General features: G+C 30.1%; 2 protein-coding genes across 4 annotated transcripts in view; both read right to left on the bottom strand.

Annotated features, from left to right (window-relative positions):
• Positions 1–3,378: 3,378 nt before the first annotated feature.
• On the bottom strand, positions 3,379–9,900 carry LOC130801696 (probable RNA-binding protein ARP1). Of its 3 annotated transcripts, none has more exons than XM_057665579.1 (5): positions 9,515–9,900; positions 8,568–8,881; positions 8,023–8,065; positions 7,436–7,709; positions 3,379–3,666 (listed from the first exon to the last, which is right to left on the bottom strand). In XM_057665579.1, exons 1-5 carry the CDS (start codon positions 9,719–9,721, stop codon positions 3,626–3,628), a joined length of 879 nt encoding a protein of 292 aa, XP_057521562.1. In that variant the 5' UTR covers positions 9,722–9,900; the 3' UTR covers positions 3,379–3,625. The 3 variants fall into 3 exon arrangements, with proteins under 3 accessions (XP_057521562.1, XP_057521563.1, XP_057521561.1); XM_057665580.1 differs by having other exon boundaries at positions 3,379–3,686; positions 9,515–9,897; XM_057665578.1 differs by lacking the exon at positions 3,379–3,666 and adding an exon at positions 3,708–4,002.
• Positions 9,901–17,890: 7,990 nt separating this feature from the next.
• The window catches only part of LOC130801495 (protein TONNEAU 1a-like), a 7,401-nt gene continuing 721 nt past the window's right edge, over positions 17,891–24,570 (bottom strand). Inside the window, exons 2-8 of the mRNA XM_057665360.1 lie at positions 24,322–24,454; positions 22,055–22,143; positions 21,818–21,940; positions 20,754–20,884; positions 20,424–20,449; positions 20,180–20,336; positions 17,891–18,209 (exon numbers count right to left, since the gene is read on the bottom strand). Coding sequence (XP_057521343.1) covers positions 18,161–18,209; positions 20,180–20,336; positions 20,424–20,449; positions 20,754–20,884; positions 21,818–21,940; positions 22,055–22,143; positions 24,322–24,454 — 708 coding nt within the window. The 3' untranslated portion in view covers positions 17,891–18,160. The remainder of the gene's footprint in view (positions 18,210–20,179; positions 20,337–20,423; positions 20,450–20,753; positions 20,885–21,817; positions 21,941–22,054; positions 22,144–24,321; positions 24,455–24,570) is intronic.

Below are 24,570 nucleotides of genomic sequence, written 5' to 3'. Positions count from 1 at the left end.
ACAAGAGTAGCTCATACATTTAGAAATTAGTCTATAAACTTTTTATTTTGAGGTCGTCTCAGTGAAAGACAGTATTTTTCAAGAGTAGTTATAGTTGTTTCTAAAATAATGCCATACTAAAGAGCAATTTTTAAAAAAATTAAATATTATCTCAATTAAAACAAAATAAGTGTTGATTTTTAGGTAAATCTTTGGCATATCATATTTACTCGTAAAACCTTGTTGACAGAGTGATTTGAACATATGTAGAGATGCAAATTTTTTTTTGAGCTTTTCGTTTTCTCACATAAATATTATATTAAGTTTTATTTGATATCCCTTTCTTAATAGGAGTATTATCTATCGTAGATGACTAGATGGTGTATGATATGACTAATGATTCATAAAAATTTGGTCCTTCATATCTTCAAGCTTAGTTTTTTTAGCTATTTTATGTCAATAGAAACCAAAAAATTACATTGTGTTTTTTTAGCTAATTTATATATATAAAAAAATGAATAATGATACATCTAATTCTACATTAATGGGAAACGATTTTTATGAGGCTAATATACCCATACTCAAAATTCAAATACAAAGAATCAAATATTTGAAGTGTTTGGCAATTTATTTTGTTGCCTTTTGACTTTTGGTTTTGTGGTGTGTCAACACAGTTAATAAAAGTGTTTGGTAAATAATTTTTAAGTCAAAACAAAAAGACTACTCCGTATAATTATTTTTATTGACTTTTGACTTTTACCCTACTTTTTTTTCAAATAAACAACTAACTAACAAATACTAATATTTACCTAACATCTCTATAGTAACAGCTTTAAACAGTTAATTTATCGGCCAATACTTTCAGCTTATCAAACTAGCCAACAACTTCAACTAACATTCATTTGCTAAACGAGCCTAATTCTATAATAAAAACATTTGTAAAAGTCACCGTATTTCCATCAAAAACTATACACATATATTTTCAAACGTACATGTAAACTAGATTTATTTACCCCACTAAAAGATAAACTGCGTAAATAATTCCTGGAATATATCCACATAGTGTCAATACTAAGCATATCCATAACTCGATCTGCAAAAACCTTAAAATGAAAACAAAATATTGTAAACGGGTTTAGTGGGTCAAAAATTGATTGACCTAATCTGTTGCATGTTAAGTCAGGGTTGTGATTTCTGACTCAATTAACTAAATAAGTTTGGTTTGGGTCAAGGGTTTTCTGACCTCTTTATATGACTCGAACTCGAATTTGACCCAACCTGATCTGTTTGACATGCCTAATAGATCTTATGGATACATTTTTGGCAATTGATCCACCTATGTGAATGTGAGGTACCCTCCTTCATCCAAGTAGAATGGACAAGCAACATACTGACGGCCATAATCGAAGTCGCTCCAATTTCGATTATTTTCAACTTCATAACCGTAATTACTTTTACTGTTCTTAAATAAAATGCTTCTTTAACGTCTATCCAACATATAATATAATAAAATAATTAACATTTAATAATCATTTAAATTTTTATAAATTAAGCAAAATAACAAAAATATATCTTAAGTCAACTACATAACCCACTAGATTATTTTTTGATGGAGTTTGGATATAATAAAATAAGCAAACGTTGAGTGTGTCTATTGAACATAAAACAGTGGCTATTTCTCAAATATACAACAAATATTTTTCGAATTTACAACGGCTAATTTTAAATATAAAACAAAAAGTCAACAAAAGTCAAACAGTTTGTTCGTTGCTAGTAACAGGAAACAGAGGAAGGTCTGTTACTAATAGTGAATAAATATTTGACCCATTTTGATCAGGTCTCTCTTTGTTCTCTGTTAGTAACAACGAACGAACTTTTAGACTTATATTGACATGCTCCTTTCTTCGTTGTTATTGATAGTGAACAAGTTTCATACCTAACTTTGAAGCTACAGACATTTATTTTGGGATAACATTTTCCCAAAGGTCATTTCAAAAAACTTTTTTTTGTATAAAAGGCTTATTTTTTTTTTCAAATTATCTTCCTAGGACCCCTCCTATGAGAAACTAAGGGCTTAATTTTGTTATACCATTCATGATAATCAAGTTACTTGGCTTCGGTAATTTATGTGCAAACTATAACTTGACGAATATTTTACTCAATTAGGCAAAGTATACATTGTGGAGTCTCAAGTCAAATCTTTCAAAATTGAAGACTTAATTGATCAAAGATGTTTTCAAAATTAGTTTCACCCTTAAAACTCAAAACACATATGACTTGCAGATTGTTCGTCACACAATAATTACATAGCCCATTTGTGTGGATATACTTACAGGGCATTCATGGGTTCGGGACCACAAATTCACGGATCATAAGCCTTGACTTGCATATAACACGTGAAGAGTTTTACTCTTTCTCAAAACCATATGGTATTAGGAAATTCACCCATTAAGTATTCTACTATAACCCACTCTTTTAGCGATGTGAAACCTTCTTTATATTTAAAGTATTTTTAACACGAACTGACTTTATTTTAACCTCTCATTTTATTAATTATTTGTTTTTTTTTTGTCTTATTTTTTAACTCAATTTTATTTTTTTACTGAATTTTATTTAAAATTTTTTAGGTATAATCTGAGAGACATAGAGAGTACTTCTTAGCTCAGATGGCAAATCTCACAGTAGCGTCACAAGAGGATTATATCTGGCATGAATCATGAGCATGTGACCATGTCATAAACATTTTAAAAAACATGAAAATATAATATTATCAACTGACAGTACTAGCACTATTCCATACTATTACTATATCTTAGAATCTAAATCTTCAATTCCACTTCATTAAAGTAACAGCTGTAAAGATTCTAAACCTCTAAAGAGATTGATGTTTGGAGAGACAAGGGAGTGGAAAGGGGTGATGGTCCAACTGAATCCATATTATAAAAACAATATTCTCATTTGTTTTATCATTATAAATATAATGTATACCCGTCGATTTAATATGATGTCACTGAAGTTATTTAATAGCACTTAAATTCAAGATAAAATTTATAATATCTGTAAATATGTTCTAGATAAATTGGTTAGTATAGTCTATCACATATGTGACTAGTTATTAAAACCCAGTAGGCGGATCTTACTTAAATTGACATCACTCATTATTATCTTAGATGTGCCATTGAATTAATGTCCAATATATCCTATTTATAAAAACTATATTTAGTATCTGAAAATGATTAAATAACATGCTGTCATCAAAAGAAATATAAAATATTCTTCTATTAATAGCATTAATTAACATATTTTTACTAGCATTAATTAACACATTTTTGCATCATCATGTAACTTAAAAGAGAAACAAAAAGAAGATATAATTCTATAAAAATGAATACATAATGAATATATTAATTAATTAAATTGATTATCCATGCCTAATAATAATAATATAATATTAATAATAAAATTAAACAAATTGAATTACAAAAATTATAAGATGCAATTTTTTGGAGTTAAAATAGCAAATTAGCTAAGAGTGAGTCTTAGAAGAGTTGATAGTAATGTGGTTGTAAGCAGCAGACACCACCTAGGTTTCCTTAGCTTGTAAGCACAATGCAAGTAGTTTATTTATTTTTTTCTTTTTCTCTGATCAATTGCTTTTCTGCATGCTCTTCCCTTTTCCAACCGAACCTACTCCACAGTCAAACACACTGAATCTCATAGTATCAGCTTTTTATTATTTTATTTACAGTAAACATATTAATTAATAATTAATTTACAATAGACACAATAAATTTCATGAAATACTTCCAATTTAAAGTGAAGAAAAATTTACTATCAATGACTACACAACATATCGTGGGGCCTCAACCATCAGCTTAAACTTTTGGTTGAATTGATTCCTTAACAAGGTATCAGAGCCAACATGATAAAATGTTGCGGGTTCGAATCTCAACCACCTCTCATTTAAGTGGAATATTTAGCACCAGGTATGAGGAGAATCTGTTCTGCATCCAAACTTCCAACCTATAAGGCAAGGCTTTCGTGTGAGAGGGCGTGTCAGAGTATATAACATATCATGGGGTCTCTACCATCAGCTTAACCTTTTAGTTACATTGGTTTTGATAGCAATTATAGTAAAATGGAGAAATTATATTACTACAACGTACATACATTGCAATTTATTACGTACAATCACATAAACAAGTAATATTGCAAAAATAATTAATTCCCTTAATTAATAAGAAAAATACTCTTAAATGCCTTAATTTCCTAAATTTTTAATTAAAGTCATTTTGAAATCAAAAATTCAAAATTTGGATGTTCTAAATCTAAAATCTCATCTTTAAGAAAATACTAATTTTCGGAGCATTTTATTCTAAAAATATCAAGTTTAAAACTTTTATTTTTAAATGTGAACAACAAAATGATGTCACATATTTATCTTTACCTCAGATATTGGTCATCAATTGGTTATTGTTTAATTTGTTTTGTTTTAAAATAAAATGTCTCTTAGTTAAGATTTGTAAGTATATGAAAGTTGAAATTTATAGCTTTGAAACAACTAAAGTTAGAATTTTTTATTTTAATTTTTCTTATTCTTAATTAGCCTTATTAAATTTGTTACACGTTTATATATATATATATATATATATATATATATATATATATATATATATATATATATATATATATATATATATAAATGATCTTATTCTCTCTCAATATAGAGGTAAACATTTGAATGTTGAGTCAGATTTCATATATGATATTTCAGATTAGTCGAGTTAGCTTAGTTTTTATTCATATATATATTTTGATAATGTCATTTGATTTTTATAAATCAAAGTTTATTGAATTTCAAATAATCGGGCCAAATTCAAAGAGTTGAATTTTTTCCTCAATTCTTTTTCATTCATTTACCTTTCATTAATCATCACATCACACACTTCATAAACTTTATCTTATTTTTCCCAAAAGCTTGTTGTAAATTTAAAAACACATAAAAGTAAATAAATAAATTAAAAAGGTAAAAGCTAAGGACATACGTTAACAAACGTTAACAAGAATAATAATGTATACGAAAAAGTAATTAGAAAATAAAACAAAAAATAGGTATAATATAATAAATTTTAATTTATGATTTGGTGATAAATTTTATTCCCTCCTATTCACTAATTTAAATGTCTCATTTGATTTTTCAATATTATTCATCAATCATTCTTATTATATGCTTTGTTTTTAATCTATAAGTTAAAACATAGTCAAATAGGATCTTATTTGATTCGTCTTATTATAAATTTTATTAATATTAACTTTATATAATTTTTACTCAAGCACAAGTAGAAATATTTAAAATTGAAAACGTATATTGACATATGTGCCAAAACCAAATATGACATTTAAAGTGAACACAAATTCTTGCCAGAAACGGTCTCTTTGAGAGACCATCTCTAATTGGGTCGGTTCATTATATATTTTTTAAAATATTGTAAGTAGGCATTAAGAATGATGTAAGTAGACATTTAAAATATTGAAAGCATGCATTAAAGATACGGAAAGTAAGCATTAAGGATAATGTAAATAGACATTAGAATACAGTAAGTAGATATTCATCTTTAATGGGCTGTACTTAAGATACGTCTCTTATAGAGACGATCTCTCAAGAGAATAGTTGAAAAGTAAATAAATAGAAGTAAATTTTATGTTATTGGTGATATAATTACTGTTTTTATAATTAAAAATGAAAGATTCTATTTTACTATATAAAATTAATTTTATCCTTATCAATGAACCACCTCATAAAATTACTTAATTTTATTGAATTTTTTTGCTTAATTAATTTAGGGTGCAAGTGGGGCCTTTGAGTTATTGATATATTGATAATAAAATAATAAGGAACTTTGTGAAAAGTAGGGAGAGAATGAGAGTGATATATTAGCACTGGCACACATGAAATGCCAGCACAAGTTGTTGCGGCCATGTCTCTAAACAGCCTGCACTTGTTCTGGCCGGGCGAGAGGGAATAATCATTCATGCATTCCAACTACACCATTACACTCTTCTTCTATGCCTTTTTTTTTTATATATATATCTTCATTTCATTTAAATCAATGAATTAATTTGACATGATAATTAGAAAATTATATATATTAAATTAAAATAGTGAGATATCTGAAATTAGGAGAGAGTATAGAGAGAAAAATGGTAGCCGGTGAAGTCATGTCTAAATATATAAAAAAGAGCTAGGCAAATTTATTTAGTTGAACTAAAATAGAAAATGGACAAATTCGTTATAACAGAATAGTACACTAACTTTTAAGTTTCGTGTTAGAGATCAATTAGATTGTACACAAGGGGGACGTTTTAAGTTAATACATTCTCTATTTCTAAATTTATAGCTAAAGAAAAACAAATAAGGAATATGCATTCAAAAGACTAACAAAAAATGTGTTAAAAGTATTATAGGGAAAAAGGCTTTCACATAAATATTTCTCTATTTCTTGATCACAATTAATATTCTAAATTTATGGCAAAAGGCTTTCACATAAATATTCAAAATACAACAAATTGATAGGGAAAAAGGAATATATAATAGAATTAAGTATTATTATTAGATGAAGTATTATAATAATAATGCGATTCATAATCATATAAATCGTATTCGTTTATGTACGTACTAGAGTATAAATGTGATCCATAATCATGATTATTACCTACCTAGACAGTTTAATAAAAGCACTTTAGGTTAAACTACTTGATTTGACAAAGAAAATTAATTACTCCTATATCTAATCATATTCCACAAACATAAATATGATAATTATGGAAAAAATAAATTTGTTTGATGACAAATTTTTAAATGAGACAATTTTACAATGAGATTATTTATATTAGATTGACTCAACGTACGCTTACAGTTTTAAAGTGATCACTTATAGTCTTAAATCACTTACCGTAATAATGTGACCTCTTGTAATTTTAAAGTGATTAATAACTTTTATAGAATGACTATTTATAACTAGTCTAAAAACCTGCCCAATGCACGGTAAAAATAGTATCGACATATATAAACATATGATATTAAAAAAAATAAAATCAAATATATTATACAGTAGAGACACTCAATTTTTGATAGTTATATATATTAACTCTGTACTTTCGGAAATTGTTAACAGTGTATTATGCAGTATATTATATTTTCTAATTTACTCAATTTAACTATAAATAAATGTTATTTAAAGATACTTAATGGTAAAGATATTGGTCAAGTTCAAATGCCGTGTCATTTTTCTTTAGCCAATAAATGAGTTTCTTTTGCCAAAAAATCCTTTAATTGTAACACTTAGAATTTTCCAAATTTTTTAGTATAATGTATGATTATAATCTTAAAATGATCACTTAAATTTTAAACTGATTAATTAGAAAAATAGGGTAATACAAGAGTTGTTGTAATTACCTGAAGGAGGAGCAATGCAAACAGGAATAGTGGGCTTAGAGATGATGGGAGGAGGAGCAGTGATTGGGCCTGAAGTAGTTGGGAAGATATGGGCCGGTAAGCCCATAGCGGCCTGATGATGTGATTGTTGGACTTGGTGGGGTAAGTAAGGGTGGTAATATGGATAAACAGACATCAATGTGTTTGCCCCTCCTATCATACCAGCCTGCCCTGGGTACATCTGCGCCGCGTAATGCCCTGCGTTTATGTAGGCCCCACCATTGTAGCTTAGCTTCTGCACAATTTTCTTTCACCATTTAACTAGATACTCAATACTAAAGATTTTTTTTTTTTTTTCGTTAAAAAAACGATATAAAGATTGTATTTAGTATGATAAATATAAAAGATGAGTTTTTTAGAAATTGATCACTTTAAAGTAAAATTTTAAAAATAAATTTTTCTTTATACATATTTTTATGTTTGAAAAGTTGAAAATTTTGTAAATTTTGCTGTTTTACGGTTCCAATAATAATGATTGCATTGTCGCAGATTTCACGTCTTAATGTTGCAGTATGAAAATAAGATTTAAAGATGTCGAAATTACATACGTGATTGTAGGCAACATCAGCAGCAATGTATGAAGGAGAATACCTGAAAGTCAAAATTAATTGCATGATTATTAGCATCATAATAAGTCACTAAATATAATAAAAATAATAGAATATTGTATTAGTTCTCTAAGCTAGGATTTACTATGAACTAAACTTTTTTATTGAGTTTGTTTTATTATTTAAGGCATCAAAGCAAATATAACAAATTAAAATGACAAATAATTAGTTTTATCCACGTTTTACTTGAAGTAGAATTTTTAAATATATGTAGTATTCACATTTTTATCTAAGAGAAGATAATAATATATACTTTCTTTATTCTAACTTGTAACATTAAAAATATTGTACTATTTATTTATCATTTCGTGATTGGTTTTCAATCTATAAATTAAAATATAGTTAAATGAATCTTACTTGATTATTCTCAATGTAAAAATTATTAAAACCCAATTTGTATAATTTTTTTATTATACATAATTTTAAATATTAAATTAATATATTAAATTGTACGAAAAAGTAAATGTTACGTAAGATATCCTTACCCGTAGAAAGGAAGGGGTTGATGGTGATGATGAGCATGAAACGGTGTAGTAGTAGTAGGAGAAGCAGCTCGGCCTGGGACAGGACCAGAATAGTACCATTGCACGCCATGACCATGACCAGGACCACCTGTTGTTGGGCTTACTGCATTGTTTCTGCCGTTTGATGCTGGCCGTTGAGGAGTAGTGGTAGATGATGATCGCGGTGGGTGGCGAGCTCCTAATGCAGCTAGGTTGCAGTTAGCTCGCCGACCATTGATGGTTGGTGTTGCATCCTCACATGCCTTCTTTGCTGCTTCCGCCTCCTTAAATGTCACCTGCTCAATTTTTTTATATAAATTAAATAATTCATATTATTGTAATTTAAATCATCTTATAAATATGATAGTAGTTTATTTTTTCTTTTGTACTTAGAAATTTTCTAACCTACTAAGAATCAAATCATTAGAGTTTTAATTTATGTAAAGTGGTTGATAATTACCTTTGCAAGTAAAACGTCATATTATTACAAAAATAAAGTTGTGTATATATGACCATTCCAAACTCATAGGTAATAATAACTGCGACTTATTTGATTGTTGGTATCAATTAATGTTAATGAGAATGATTTATAGTGTAAATTTTTATGAATGTTTAATGTTATTTTCATGGTAGTGAAATTTTTGATAAAAAAGTTCTTTTTATTCATAATTTTGTTCATTACTAACTAATACCGCATTTTAATATAGTAATATATTAGAATGAATTTTGTGAAGAAAATGAGAACAAGAATCCTCATTTAACTTGTTAAGTGATTATTTTGCTAACATTACACTAGTTTTTCACCATCATTTCAGCTATCTAATACCAACTATCAAACATGCCGTTAAGGTGTTGGTTTTGGATTATTTATTATATGGTGGTGTGGGCATATTTATAAGGAATAAGGATGTAAAGAAAGAAAGACTTACAAAGCCATAGCCCTTGGATCTACCAGTGATCTTATCAGAGATGATAACAGCTTCTAAGATCTCACCAAACTTTTGAAAATGATCAAACAAGGCTTCTTTAGGAGCTTCCCAAGCTAATCCACCCACAAAAACTTTGGTAAGAGTTGTATCTCCAAATTGAGATGATTTATCATTACTGCTAATGTTTTTCAAATCAGCCATTGTCATTGTTAATTAATGAACAAACAAGACTTAATTTGCTCCAAATGAGTAATTAACAACAATGGTGGAGAGGAAAATGATCCTATAATAAGATCAGAAGAGAAGAGAGGAAGATGGAATGGTAGAAATAATTTAGACAAAACAAATACTCTTAAGAAGGGAAGGAAGAAAATATGGACAGTCAGAAGTGACAGGTAATGACAGGTAAGAATATGCTGAATAGGCTTTAAGAGTGTTGAGCTCATTGTGTCCCTCTCATTTAATGTTGTTTTTCATTTTAAATTGTCTCTTTTATTTTATACCCCTTCTTTTTTTTTATTTGTCCATTTTATTTTTACACGCTTTTTAAAGCAAATTTTGAGACTTAATATCTTTAAATACGCATTATAAATTATTGTTAAAGTTATATATTAAAAAGCTTTGCATCAACACGAATCTAACAAGATCTCACATAAATATATTTTATCTTTAATATATTTCAAAAATCAAATTTAAATTTTTTTCTTTTAAAATGAAAAAACTTAAAGTGGACAAACAAAAGGAACAAAGGAAATATTATTTTTATGTTTGAAAATAAATTTATCAATATCATCATCATCATACCCAGTGTATCCAGCTCCTACTCATGAAGGAGAATGCGGTCAAATAGTCAATTGTCTCATGAAAGCTCTTAAATGAGAGTGAAACCTACGACTACCCAAAACCTGCAACTTACAACACTCGTTAATCATAAACAATAAATGACAAATAAATAAAAATAAAATACATAAAAACGTAAATAGGAATTAAAAAAAATAGAATAAAAGTAAAAATAAGGAGGTATAATTTAATCTCTCTTTTTATTTATTACCAAATATATAACATATCTTGGGGCCTCAACCATCAGCTTAAGCTTTTGGTTGAGTTGGTTCCTTGACATGGTATCAGAAGCCAATGTGACAAAAGGTCACGGGTTCGAATCTTCAACCACCCCTCATTTAAAGTGGAATATTCAGCGCCTATGCGCATCCACACTTCTAGCCCAATGGGGTCTCGTGTGAGGGGGCGTGTTAGAGTATATAACATATCTTGGGGCCTCAACCATCAGCTTAAGCTTTTGGTTGAGTTGGTTCCTTGACATGGTATCAGAAGCCAATGTGACAAAAGGTCACGGGTTCGAATCTCAACCACCCCTCATTCAAAGTGGAATATTGAGCACCATGTATGAGGAGAACATGTGTTACATCCACACTTCTAGCCCAAAGGGCTCTCGTGTGAGGGGGCGTGTTAGAGTATATAATATATCCTGGAGCTTCAACCATCAGCTTAAGCTTTTAGTTGAGTTGGTTCCTTGACACTTTCTAGCTTTTTTCTTAAAAACAACTCACTTAGCTTTTTCTTAAATATTTACCTTTAATCTCTCTCATTTTGTATGCATTGCCAAATGGGTGAAATTTAATGGCAAAAGAAATTAGGTTGGAGAATGAGACAAAAAAAATATAAAGGATAAAAATAAGTGACTAAAATGGAGAAATAATATAAGTTAGTGAATAAGATTAAAAGATAAATAGTAAAATTATTATAAAATAATGTAAAATTACTAGAACGGATTAAAATGAAAAATAATGTAAAATAATAGGCTCAAGGGTGTCTAGTTGTATTAGGCTATTAGCTTAGCAATGATCAGCATATGGCCAACGTGAACTCATCTCTCCAATCTTGGATCTTTTCCCCACTAATCACCGGCGTCTTTTCTCTTTTGGATTTTGTTTAAAATAATTGAAATTGAATGTAATCTAGGAAGAAAATTATTTGATTGAAATAGCTTCTAATTACTCATATGTAATTAGGTGGACTCTAATAATCGGAAAATTTTTCCTTTATATTTGACTTTTTTTTTTATGTCCTTTGATTCAGACTCTTGAACTCTTTTTCAACAATACGTAAATTTGCAACAAATTGTTTTTCAAATAGATTATAATTTGCCAAAAATATACACAATCAATAAATATATTTCAAATAATTCAACTTATTAACTCGAATATGTGACGATTCGTCCAAATTCTACTTAATAACGAAAGGTAAACTCACAAAAATTTAGTCTTTCAAATGGGTACACCAAAGTTTTCACAATATTGGAGTCTATGGGAAATCCAATAAAGATGAGGTCTATAAACTCTACCACCAATGATGAAAAGAAAATTAATAGTCAAAATAGACATATTTATATATTTATAACAATCCTAAAAAAATATAAATTTTTCTTGAAAATACTAGAAATAAATATTTGAACAAAGTCGAAGTAATTAAAAATCAGATTGTGACAGAGTCAGAGTTAGAGTCAAATCAATATGTTGAATTTTTTGTGGGTATCGACTATGATTCTAACTCCGACTCAGAGTATTCGAATTTGGAGTCATACATTTTTTCCTCGGTTAAATCGGATTGTTTTTCATGTATTGAATTGGAAAAATGCTAATAGGATATTCATAATGAAGAAAAGATTAAAAGAAAAATCAATATTAACGTGATAACTAAGATCAAGTTAATCTAACTTTTTTGCAATATATATTTAGGTTAGAATATTTTTAACAAACTAGAACACTACGGGAGGCATTTGTTAATGAACATAATAATATATTCTAGAGAGTAAATTCTATAAATTATTTGGTAATAATAGAAAATGCCATTAAAATTTTAAGTATTCATGTCAAAAACAAGTTCATTTGATGATTTTGAATGATAATCAACAACAAAAAGAATCATGTTTAGTAGATAAATAATTAAAAGTTACTAATAATCATTTAAATTTTCGACACTTCAAAATAAAAAATATTAGCGCATATATATATATATATATATATATATATATATATATATATATATATATATATATATATATATATATATATATATATATATATAAAATAAGATAATATATATTGCATTGGACAAATTATCAGTTTTATTAAGTTATATATCTTTAAAATAAAATAATAAATTAAATTTGTATAAAAGGTCATTTGCCATGTTTTTAATATCAATCAAAATCAACAAATAAACTAATAATTAAAAATAAAAATAAATATATTGCACTATATATCAATAGGCAAGAAAAAACTATATATCAATAGGCAAGAAAAAACGACCATCAAGAACATGCAAATATTTACAACTTTATCATAAGAAGATTTGTACATCTAAAACCATATAACAATGCACAAATTTTTAAATCAGACAGTTTCACGGTAAAATTATCTTTATTGGGCTAATTCATATGTGTTTAGTCCATTAAAGTAATCACTTACAATTTGAAAATAATCAATTAAAAAAAATAAACTAATTATATGAAAATGTCTCTGATCAATTAAATTGAACGAGAGATACTTTTGTACTTCTACTACTCTAGAATCGTGGTCTGTGGACAATTGATTATATTACCGCATAAAATTTAAAATTTATTCTTGTTAATATATTATATTATTTCTATTTTTTTAATTTTTTTAATTTAGTTTTTCAAACATGTTTTGTTCTTATTAACGGACATTCCTAGTATCTTCGTTAGTTTTTGCCTTTCTTCTTTAATTAGTACACAACTTACATTTTCAAGACAAAAAGAATGTGATTTTATAAAATATATGTATGCTCACGGAGAAATATCTTTTTCTCTTCCATCCAAATAAGATATTAGATTTATGTACATAGAGGAGTAATTCTATGTCCAAAATATATCTTTTCATAGATTAATTAGATTGACTAATGAAATAATATACAATGCAAAGAAAAATATATATAAACATAAACTTTTTTGAAGGACCTCCATATTTAACCCAATATCTTGCATAATTTCTAATTGATTTTAAAATTACTACTGATAATAATATAGTGGATAATTTCTAAAGTTAGTTTCTCTTACAGTTTATTTTTTAAAAAGTTTGGTTCCTTGATATTTTATATATATATATATATATATATATATATATATATATATATATATATATACTAGTAATATAACTATTATAAAAATAAAAAATTAATGGTTCAATGGTAATTTTTTTTTTAATATTGTATGGTGTTAAAATTACAATTCTTCTTTGCAACTACTCTCTTCCTTCTTTTTTGTTCATCTTGTTTACTTTTTGTGTAATTTTCAAAGAAAATTTTAAGCCCTAATATTTCTAAATATGCATAATAAAAATCATATAAAAAATACATAATAAAAAAGTATACATTAAGACGAATATAATAAGATCTTACATGCATATATATTATCTTCTAAATATATCTCAAAAACCTAAATCAAATTACTCTCTCCTTAAGATGGAATATTTCAAACGGGAAGAACATTAAAGAACGAAAGGAGTATTTTTTAATAATAATTTTACTTTATATTCTTCCAATCCTATCAATTTTTATAATAATCTCACATGTACAAGAGAGAAACAGATTGATGGATGGTGTAATGAAACCCAAGTGCTAATGGAGTATAAATCATCACATGCTCCCTCGCCATTGCCCATTGGCCCACTTCTTAGAAGCTTCATTCCCATGTTGCCGCGCTTACTACAACCAATCCACCATGGAATCAAACATGGCCACTTAAAATACACTAATCTTTATTAGGTCATTTTATCGTGAGATGATTTAGGTTAGCACAAACTATTTAAAAAATCACTTTCTATTGAAGGATTTTCGTTTTTTTAATTTATTTGTACTAATAAGCTGCTTGTAAGGCCCGTCTCACGTGAGATGATCTCATACAAAATTTGCTGATAAAAATACACTTTTATCTTCTATCTCTTTTTAATAGATATATTTCTCTCAAAAATCTCGCATATAAAAATAAAATGTGTAACTATTGAAAAGAAATGACTAAAAATCATTAAAACTTTCTTTGAAAAAACCAAGTCTTATTTTAGTTAGAGATCAATTACTGCTTTTTAGGTAAAATTTAGGGTTCGATTCTCACTCAGTTCCTTCTCTTTCCATTGGTCTATCCTATACTAAAAAATATAAATAAATATATTAATTTTATTTATTTTATATTAATATATTATCGAAAGCGGTAAAATTGATTGTGTTAAGTGTTTGAGTATATGGATCTTGATATCAAGAGTTCGATATAAATTACGTTACTTTTACTTTAGTTACTGTCCGTGCGACGCAGGGTAAAATTTCTGACATATTTTTTTTATATATTTTGATGAATTTTTAATATATTAAATGATGTGATCTAAACAGTAAAAAATTATTCAATATGTATAGTATTATAGTCACATTTAGAAAGTAGTAAAGTCAAAGATATAAATATTAGTCATTATAATAATGACATCATAATTGAGTTTTAGAGGAAAAATTTTCATTGAGAGAGTGACACGTAAGCAATTTTAAAAAGTGATGACTTAGCAGTGTTTTGTTTTAGTAATAATTATAGATATATTATAGATTTGTATTTCGGCTCCTAAATGAGTGTTAGTTTAGTACACATCTAGAACATATTGCATGAGCCACAATGCATGAAGTTTGTTTGTTAGTATGAAAGTATGTATAAATGCAAATTTAAAAAAAAATGCAATTACATATTATCATTATAAAATTATAATATTTTTAACGAAATGTGATAATTGATACAAATTAAATTTTTCAAAACAACATAATGATTGGTTGATTGAATACTTTTGTGAAATAGAAGATTTTGTAAAAAAAAATTTTGTTCCAAAATTGGCATGCTTAATTACTATCAACGTAATCCGTTCATCCATCCATTTTCAACAAAATTAAACCACATGCAACAAAGCTCTTATTTGTCCTTTTCCAACAAAAATAATAATATTATTATGTTGAAATTCTTTAAATTAGATAAAATAGTTTAAAATATAAAAGATGTATAATACTATATAAAATAGTTTATATTTTACAATCAAATCAATACTTGTAAAATAGCTGTCACCAAATTATGCATCACTAGTAAAGTTTTCAAAAAGATTTTTATTACTTATATATATTTGATGTAATATAAAATCTTTTTGAAAATTTATATGACTTAAAATCATAATTATAGTAATAAAATATTTTAAATGCCGCATAATTACGTTTTAACCTGTAAAAATGCTTTATTTGGCAAAGCCTTACAAAATTGTCATTTAGAATTTACCAATTTTTTTTATTACATATATCGACCCCAAACTTTAGGATTTAAGGCTCTTAATTAGTGTGTTGTATCCGACTATTATCATTGCTCCATCTCCATCTCATGTTGAGGGTAAAGTTCAGCAGATGAGGCCATTTGAGCTGGAAAGTGAACATTAGAATGCCCCCAATTGGCTTTCCTAGCAATGCATATGGGTCTAATGACACAAAATTGCTTTTACAGATGCCTATTCATTAAGATATTATAAACTAATAAGACTACTACAATCTTGTTCCTTGTTTTTAACTCTACTTTTTTATCCCCCTACTTAAGTGAATGGTAAATTATTTTTGAAAAAACTTATTTCTTCTTATTTGGTAATTTAGAGAACAAGAAAGCAACTACCAACTATGCAACATCTATTGATAAATATTATCGGTTTTTAAAAAAGTAGTTATAATTTTATCGGTCAAATTGGCGGAATCAATTCATAAACAATCATAGTTATCAATCCAGAATTCTTACATAAAGTCAAAGTCCGACGGAAAAGATAACAGACAGACGATACTTATACCTCTCAACGAGAGAGCAAAGAGGATTGCACCAGTAAATTAAACCCCCAAACAAAGCAAGCCCTTTAAAATGAGAGATGCGCATAAGTGAATGTACCATCAGATCACAACATAAGTTGACCTAGGACTGAGCCATTAGAATTGAATAAATAGTTAGTAGAAAAACTATATAAATTTCAAGCTAACTAGGACAAAAAGAGGTAATTGAAGGGAAAACAATTAAAAGTCTAAGACATAAATTTAACGTCTCCAACTACTCATCCCTCGTCACGTTCTCGGAGAGGTGTAATTCACATAAATCGATCTTAATTTGTTACTCCCACACTTTTTTGATTCTCTCACAACTTTTTTTATCTTTCACTTTCATCTTCATGGGCGCGTCAATAGCCTTTCTCTTTACAAGTCGAAACCACATCTTATTTTCACATCTTTGTCGATAATGGGCAATTCCTAACCACTCTCTCAACTTTTGATTCCTAATTCTATCCATTTTTGTATTTGCACATCCATCTTAGTTTTTGCATCTCTACTATGTGCATCTTTTGTTCAAATTTATTCTTAATGGGTTAGCATTATGTGCCATAAAGCAATGTTGATATGATTGCAACTCAATAGAGCTCAATTTTTAGTGTATGAAACTTCTTATCACAAAACACCAAATGTCGGTATGACTACAACTCGATAGAATTACTAGCAAAGGGTTTGTTACCCAATTGGTGTCTAGGTGTTAGTCGTGGTTTAACTGATTTCGTTATACATGTCTCATATTATCTCAATATACGTCTACAAGATACCCTTAGCTTTGAGGCTATCCCATGATGTTACGTGGTACGCTATCATAAGCCTTCTCTCGGTCAATAAACACCAAACACAAATCCTTTTTTCGCTCTTTTTTCTTCTTCATCAAAGTAGTCATAAACACTACAAGGTTTCTAATAATTTACTTGTGCTTGTAATTAGAAAGTGATGAAAGAAATTGACTTGTTGTGGAACTTGATATTGAAGTTTGCCGCTGACAGAATGGTATGAATCTCATCGCTTGAGAGTTGAGAAGCATACATATCATTCGCTTCTGGGAATATGTCAATCAAGCTGCTCGACGGATACTGATGTAGATTTTAGGTAACATTGGCATGGCACACCAGTATACTATTTCTTCCAGACCTGCTCGGCAGAACGAGCTCAGTGCTCAATCGAGCAAAGTAGTTAAAGACCATTCTAATGTTTTGTAAAGCCTCCGGCTTGATCAAAAAGCATTCTGCGCAATTGAGTTAAACAACTGCACTGAGACTATCGAGCAAAGCACATTTTTCTTGTTTTCTTTGCTTTTCTTCACTTGCATTGTTTCAAGTCATTATCTACATAATTCCAACAGAATGAACCATACTTGCTACAAGAAGCAGTTTTCCCCTAATTCATCGTGACTCAATCAGGAACTGTTTCGATATTGTACCTTATCAAATGCATACGATACAACTAATGGAGCTCAAATCGTTCAAGCAAATGTATGAGCTTGGCACTTATACTATTAAATCCTATAGGCAAGAAAATAGCCAGCATACACGAATCTACAATTAATTCAATAGCAGGGAGCACACATTCTGAATTACATCGGAAAAAAACACACAATAAGTAAAAGAAATTACATTGAAGCCCAAACAGAGGATCTTAAAATTTTCACTACCTGGATAAACTAATCACAATAAGACTTGCAGATGGAGCACAGAGATGGCAAAAACTACAAGTTATAGTGGAAAACAGTGATTACATGTGTTCTACTCCATTGTCCTCACCGGTTCCATCTCCGCCATGCCTGCAATGGAGTACAAGAAATGCACTTAAAATAACCATTGCAGATAAACTTCCCCAATTGAGAGGTGGGACTAAAGAAATGCAGTTAAAATAGGGCAGTCGAAAAAAGAGTTTTTTCAGAACTGAGCTTGGAAGTGTTCCTTAACCAAATGCATTCTAGAGTTATTAATACTTCCTAAAAGTATACTTGCAAACTCAGCAATCAATATTCTCGAGTAGACTTATTATTTGGTGCAGCATTGATGAAACTTAAAATTTTAACACGGTAACAAAAAAAATTTATTTCAAATGACCAGCCAAAAAGTTTAGTGACTCTTTGGATCAGAAAAAGATCATAAGAAAACATCGAGGTTTACAATTTTGATCAAAAACTAACAGCAAGCACATTGCACCAACAGACATATCAGTAAACATACTCATAATTTATGAAGAAACCAAAAAAGTGAAAAACAGCTACTTCCTTTCCACCCTTTCCCAAATAGCTACATCCTCATCCCCATAAAACCACCTTAACAAAACTGCAATCTCACCCTAAATGCTGCCAACAAAGGCCTCCAGCCCCCACCTCTCTCCCGAGAAAAGATTTTCACTTGGCACTATTTCACCCCATCACCTATTCATAGTTCCTTTAATGCAAAACAAATGAGAGAAAAAATGCCAGATAAAATGAAAACCTCAAACAATCTTGATCCCTATAAATATCTGATAATAAAGATGACAACGAGCTGACAACATTTTGCGAGTTTCACATCACATCCGTCTTAATTGAGGTTATGGGTACAAAATTTATGAGTTGTGGGTGGATATGAAAAGGCATATCCACAATGGGTAATGGGTAAGAACTAGGATGAGAGTATGGAGGCTATCCGCCTCATGCTTGCTTGCTGCATACCTTCTTGCTTCATACTATGACATACTACTGCTTAATATATACTCCTTCCTTCCCAACTATGTGCCTCATTTTTTCAACCATATTCATCAATCACTCTTAAATTGTAACTCTTAATCTTTAAGTTAAAATATAGTCAAGAGGAATCTTGTTTGATTCGTCCCAATGCAAAGATTATCAACTTCAACTTTTTTAATTTTTAATTATTTTAAATTAGAGATATTAAAGTTTGAATAAGTGTATTAGCATATGTGACAAACTAAATGGGAAACATAGGGAGGAAAAGAGGGATTATTATTTAATACAAGAAATGGGCAAATTTTCCATAGAAGATCAAAATTTTCATAGTGATGGGACGGGTATGGGACGAGAATGGGAGGGGGGAGGTGGGATGGGATGACGGGAACGAGGATAAAGTAATGATGGCGTGGGTATACGGCTTGTATAAGACATGTATGGTACTGATGCGTATACCCAATTGGATAGTGGCTTGGGATGGTTTTAGATATATTCCCAAGTAAACTAGTGCGAGTATGAAATCTTTACCCACCATGGATGGTGGGCATAGGCTTATAAGAATCATTGACTTTTATGACGACAAAGGCTTCCTCAAATCTTACTTTCTCAAATGTCAACATAAAATGGGAACACATAAAACCTTATTGATATGTGGAATCTAAAAAATATGTCGTCTCCAACAATATTATTCAAGAATCAAGACTAAAAGTATTAGGGTAGAGTATTGGTACATGTTCGGGTTCTGGAATCAAATGTTTTATAAAATTGTTCCAGAATCAGAGTGTTGAGAAACAGAAATGGGCATTTGTAAGGATACAAGTCCAAGTAACAAATCACTTCAGAACAAGGACAATAGCTTACAAGGTCAGAAAAGAACATGATAGAGGTTTAATTATTCCGACACATGTATACGACCTAATCATCTTGACTAATTACAAATAGAGCACATTAGGGGTAGGCACCCCATGAAAGTTTTACTCACCAGTCACCCAATAACGATTCTGGATTTCAACTAAATGAGAAAACCACAAATAAACTGGAGAGAGAGAGAGAGAGAGATCAACCTCCATGAAGAAGTTAGATTCCGAGTTTTTCTATCTAATTGTAAGTTTTCCAGAGCAGCTGAAGCATGATTTACATCCTCTGACAATTCATCACCATCATATCTCCAGTTGTAATCATCCTTCCTGTAACTAGACGTAGAAGACCCTGCTCTCCTATCTGATAGGTATTGTTTCATTAGTTCAGGTAAACAAACCAAAACACAAATGTCCAGTATTCCTTGAAAAGGTACAGGTTATTCCTTACCAGAAGCCTGAGAACCAGGAAGAGACCTGTCATAAGCAGGTATTTCAATGATCAAAACTTCAAGAACAAAAGACATGACTAGAAGAAAGCATATTATACACTTATCTATTACCCCAATGCCATTAAGTGGCTCCACCTAAAGTGAGGTTTGGGAGGGTCGGATATATGCAACCTTGTCCTTGTTAATTTAATTAACAAAGAGGTTGTTTCTCATTGACTCTTGATAGCAAACGTCATGTCCAACTTCACATAAATAAGAAGTGAATGTGATTCATTGAGTCATTTTTACTTTAGTTCATTATATCACAAACAGGGTTCAAGTGCTAGGACCTCACTAATGGGGGTAACCCTGAAGCAACAGATGATGATGATGGTCTCCGCATGTTGCGAGACTCTAAACTTGATGAAGACTCACTGTCACCCGGCAACCTCCTTCCACTGCCTCTGGCTTGGGATAAAGTCTGCACGCCAGTTAGTAGCATAGACAAAGTTAGGGCCACAAGACAACAAGGATGAAAAGTCATATTTCTCACTCAAACATTCGGCTATTTAGATTTTTTTTTTCAGATGATTACTTGACATACAATCAATACACACAAACCCCATGACGACAGAAAGCCATCTCGAGATACTTTTCCTCCCTTTTCATACATCTATTGCTAATTAGTCAGTCAACTGTCAGACACTGTTTTATAGATCACAGAAATCGTCTTCCAACAATAACAGCTTCAGAATGCACAAGCTATTTGATACCCAATGACACCAGTCTATCTGACCTTTAACAGAAAAGGCTTTAGGGATGTAGCACCAGTATAAATTAATTATATGCTCCAAAAGTGTTCTCATACTATTCATTAATTTCAATTGAAAACATAGTCGCAGCAGAGAGAATATTGGATGATTCTCAGTTATCACAATTCAATAACTTGTCCAACAAACAAAGACATATTAAATACTACTTAGCTGAAAGATAAAACGTGTATGGATGCTACTTAGATAAAAGAAAAACATGAATGGAACAATCATGAACACTGTAACCTCGGTCAAAGTTGCCATGTTAGAGCAATACAAATATATTTTGAACAATAGTGTCCCATACAATCACCAAGAAAAAAATCATCACAAAAATTAGGATTGAGAGAGCCAAGTTAATCAGCAAGAGAATCACCTCAAACCACTCAGTCTTGTACAAAAAAAAAAAAAGCACTAAGCTAAATCAGAGTTACATTGAATTGCAAGTATCAGACACTAGGAACAGTAGCCCTCTAGAAGTGTATGCTTTCTTCTAGAAATGAAAGAATCCTTATGAAAGAAGAATTCTGCATTCTCTATGGTTTCAGTTTTTCCTTAGAATCCCAAAAGCATAAAAGTTAAAACAGAAAAATGCATCACACCTCAAACTTTAAAAAACCTTCGAGAACATCTAAAAGGACGGGACCACTTTCTCCATTCCTGCTAAGATCATATCCGTTTTTGCTACTGAATTCTTTCAACTCAGCCTTCCAGGAATCCTTGGGCTGCAAGACAAAGCAATCAAGCACGTATTAGATGAGTAGAGTTAGAAGGTAAGATTTTTTGCTACTAATCCAATGGAATACTTGAATCTTTTAAGTAAAGCTGGTCTTAAATACCAAATTACACTCTGGAAGATACACTTTAAGTGTGTGATTTAGCTGTGCCCAGTCCAAGTATTCACATATAAGAGCAGTCAAAAGCCTCCCTGCATTGATAAAGGGTTTGATTAAACTTGGGCCAAATATAGTAGGATAAGTTAGAACTGAATTTAGATGTTCTGCAACAGAAACACATATGTATTATGTAACATCCAGATACACAATTCAACTACTGGATCACATAGGCAATACAAACTTATTATCAAAGAACAGGTCAACCTGCACAATTGTGTTTCTATACCCCAATATATTTCGTTCTTTTCCAACCTTATCCAGCAAAATCAATGGGCATAGAAAAATATGCTCACATCACTACTAAAATTGTCAAATTTTAATCCAATCCGACATATAGAAGATCATAACTCAAAAAATGATATGCGGCCTAACAATGACCCAACCCAAAAAAAATGATCTGTGACCTAATAATGACCCAATCCACCATAATCCTACCATATGATCTAACAACGATTATACTGCATGTGGCCCTATCCAATAGTGTATCTACAAAAACTAAGAAATTAATTCCAATGATTTTGAATATATATTCCCTCCTCCATTCACTTCTATTTGCTGTCATATGCTTAATTACATTACATTTCAATTCACAAAAAACTCCTCCAAATGTCTATCATCAATTTATCAGAGAATTCCAAATGCATGGTCACATTTATGTTTCAGGATTAATATGGTAAAAAAGCCAATATAAAAGCTAAGAATGAGGTGGCAGATTGAAAAACTCAGACCATTTGATGCACATCAACATGAGGACTAGAGGTCACTTGAACATTACAAACAGAAACGCTACACAATGCTAATCAGCTGCAACATTCTAATTACCTCAAGGACCTCCAACAGTTATTCAAGAAAATAATATTTCTACAAGCACCAAATTCCCATCTTAAGGCTTGACTACACAATGAAGTTATCACTTAAATAGCTCTCCTAAATTCTCTAGTAAAAGCATTCCAAATGAACCTTTTACTTAAATGATGTATCAAGCATTCTCTTTATTAGTGTACTGCCCAGACTCCCAACAAAAAAAACTACATGAACAATGATACGCGAAGTCCCAAGTCATCCCTACAAGATCTCTTAAGCATTAAATTTAGTAGCAATATATCATTAACCTACAAATGATATACTATGTTTGCAAAAAAGATGGATCTTGAATTCTTGATGACTTGCATTCATAAAACACTAGTTAAACGAAAGACTTCACCTTACGCTTTTTATGCATGTTGGCCATTAAGAATTAAGAAATTACCACGAAGCCATAAATTCATAGCTAGAAGACAGGATTGTTCAACTTCAAAGTACTTTAGGAATTAAAATACACAATGCCCAACATTGCATTTAGCGTCCACACTACCACTCTAATAGTCTTCCAACTTGGTCCAAACTCTTGCCTCCCCATCAAATGAGTAACCCAACAAGAATGTCAAACCTTAATCCTAAAGGATTAGGGGTCGGCTACATAAACCAATATTTCAATTTCAATGGTCGTCCACATGGATTCTTCTTCTTCAGACTCCATCTATTTTGATTTTCTATAGTCTTAATTTATAAGTCTAGATCCTTAACATCTTTTTCCACTCTTGTCTTCGAAGTCACATTCAGTCTTTTAAGCTCTCTTTTTAAGTCTCCTGAGCTCCAATTTTTCACTAATATCTCGCCTTTACAAATGTTCAAACCATATTAAACGATTATCTTTTATCTTTTCCTCAATATTTGCAATTTCTAAGCTCACTCGTCAATTGAAGAATTTTCATTTTCGCTACTCACATCTTTCTACTACGATCCATCCTAAAAATCAACATTATGATTCATATAGTAGCCCAAAAATAATATATTCTAGACATAGCTTTCTAGTAACATACCAGCACACATCAAAGCTAGATGATCCATCAAAACACGGTAGCTACATGACACTGATAATAAGCCACATTAGTTCTTCACTACAGCTTCACCTACCCCATCCCCTCTTACAAAAACGAATAAGCATTATACTAATGATTTCCAAGAGAAAGGTTGCTTCTTTTCAGTATAATGTCAAACTACCATTTCCACTCAACACTCAGATTAGTTATCAGAGCGCATCATAAAGACAAAAAAGAAGAGATAAATTACTCATTTGTCAAAAATAGCCAATCAAAGCTAGAAAAACAAAGAAACATTAATGCTGAACAAATAAATTTGCTAAACTAGATGAAAATTTCATAAACTACCTGACGGAGAAGCATGAAGCTGCTTCGCACGATCATTGCAGCTGCCCAATAATGCTGGAGGCAACCCCTCATCCTTCTCAATAACTTGATCCTCCTCCTCAATTGCTTCAAAAACACTGGCTCTAAGCTCAGCCTAGAGAGACCAACCAAAATAGTTAGCATCTAATTTACCAAGGAAGTGCCACTTTTCAAATTAACCGAAAAGAAAAACAAAGACCTAATCACCTAACCATGGAAACAATCTAGACC

Source organism: Amaranthus tricolor, chromosome 15 (genome assembly GCF_026212465.1).
Source record: "Amaranthus tricolor cultivar Red isolate AtriRed21 chromosome 15, ASM2621246v1, whole genome shotgun sequence".
Lineage (NCBI taxonomy): Eukaryota > Viridiplantae > Streptophyta > Magnoliopsida > Caryophyllales > Amaranthaceae > Amaranthus > Amaranthus tricolor.
Note: the sequence above shows the minus strand (reverse complement) of the source record. Positions and strands in the feature narration are given on the sequence as shown.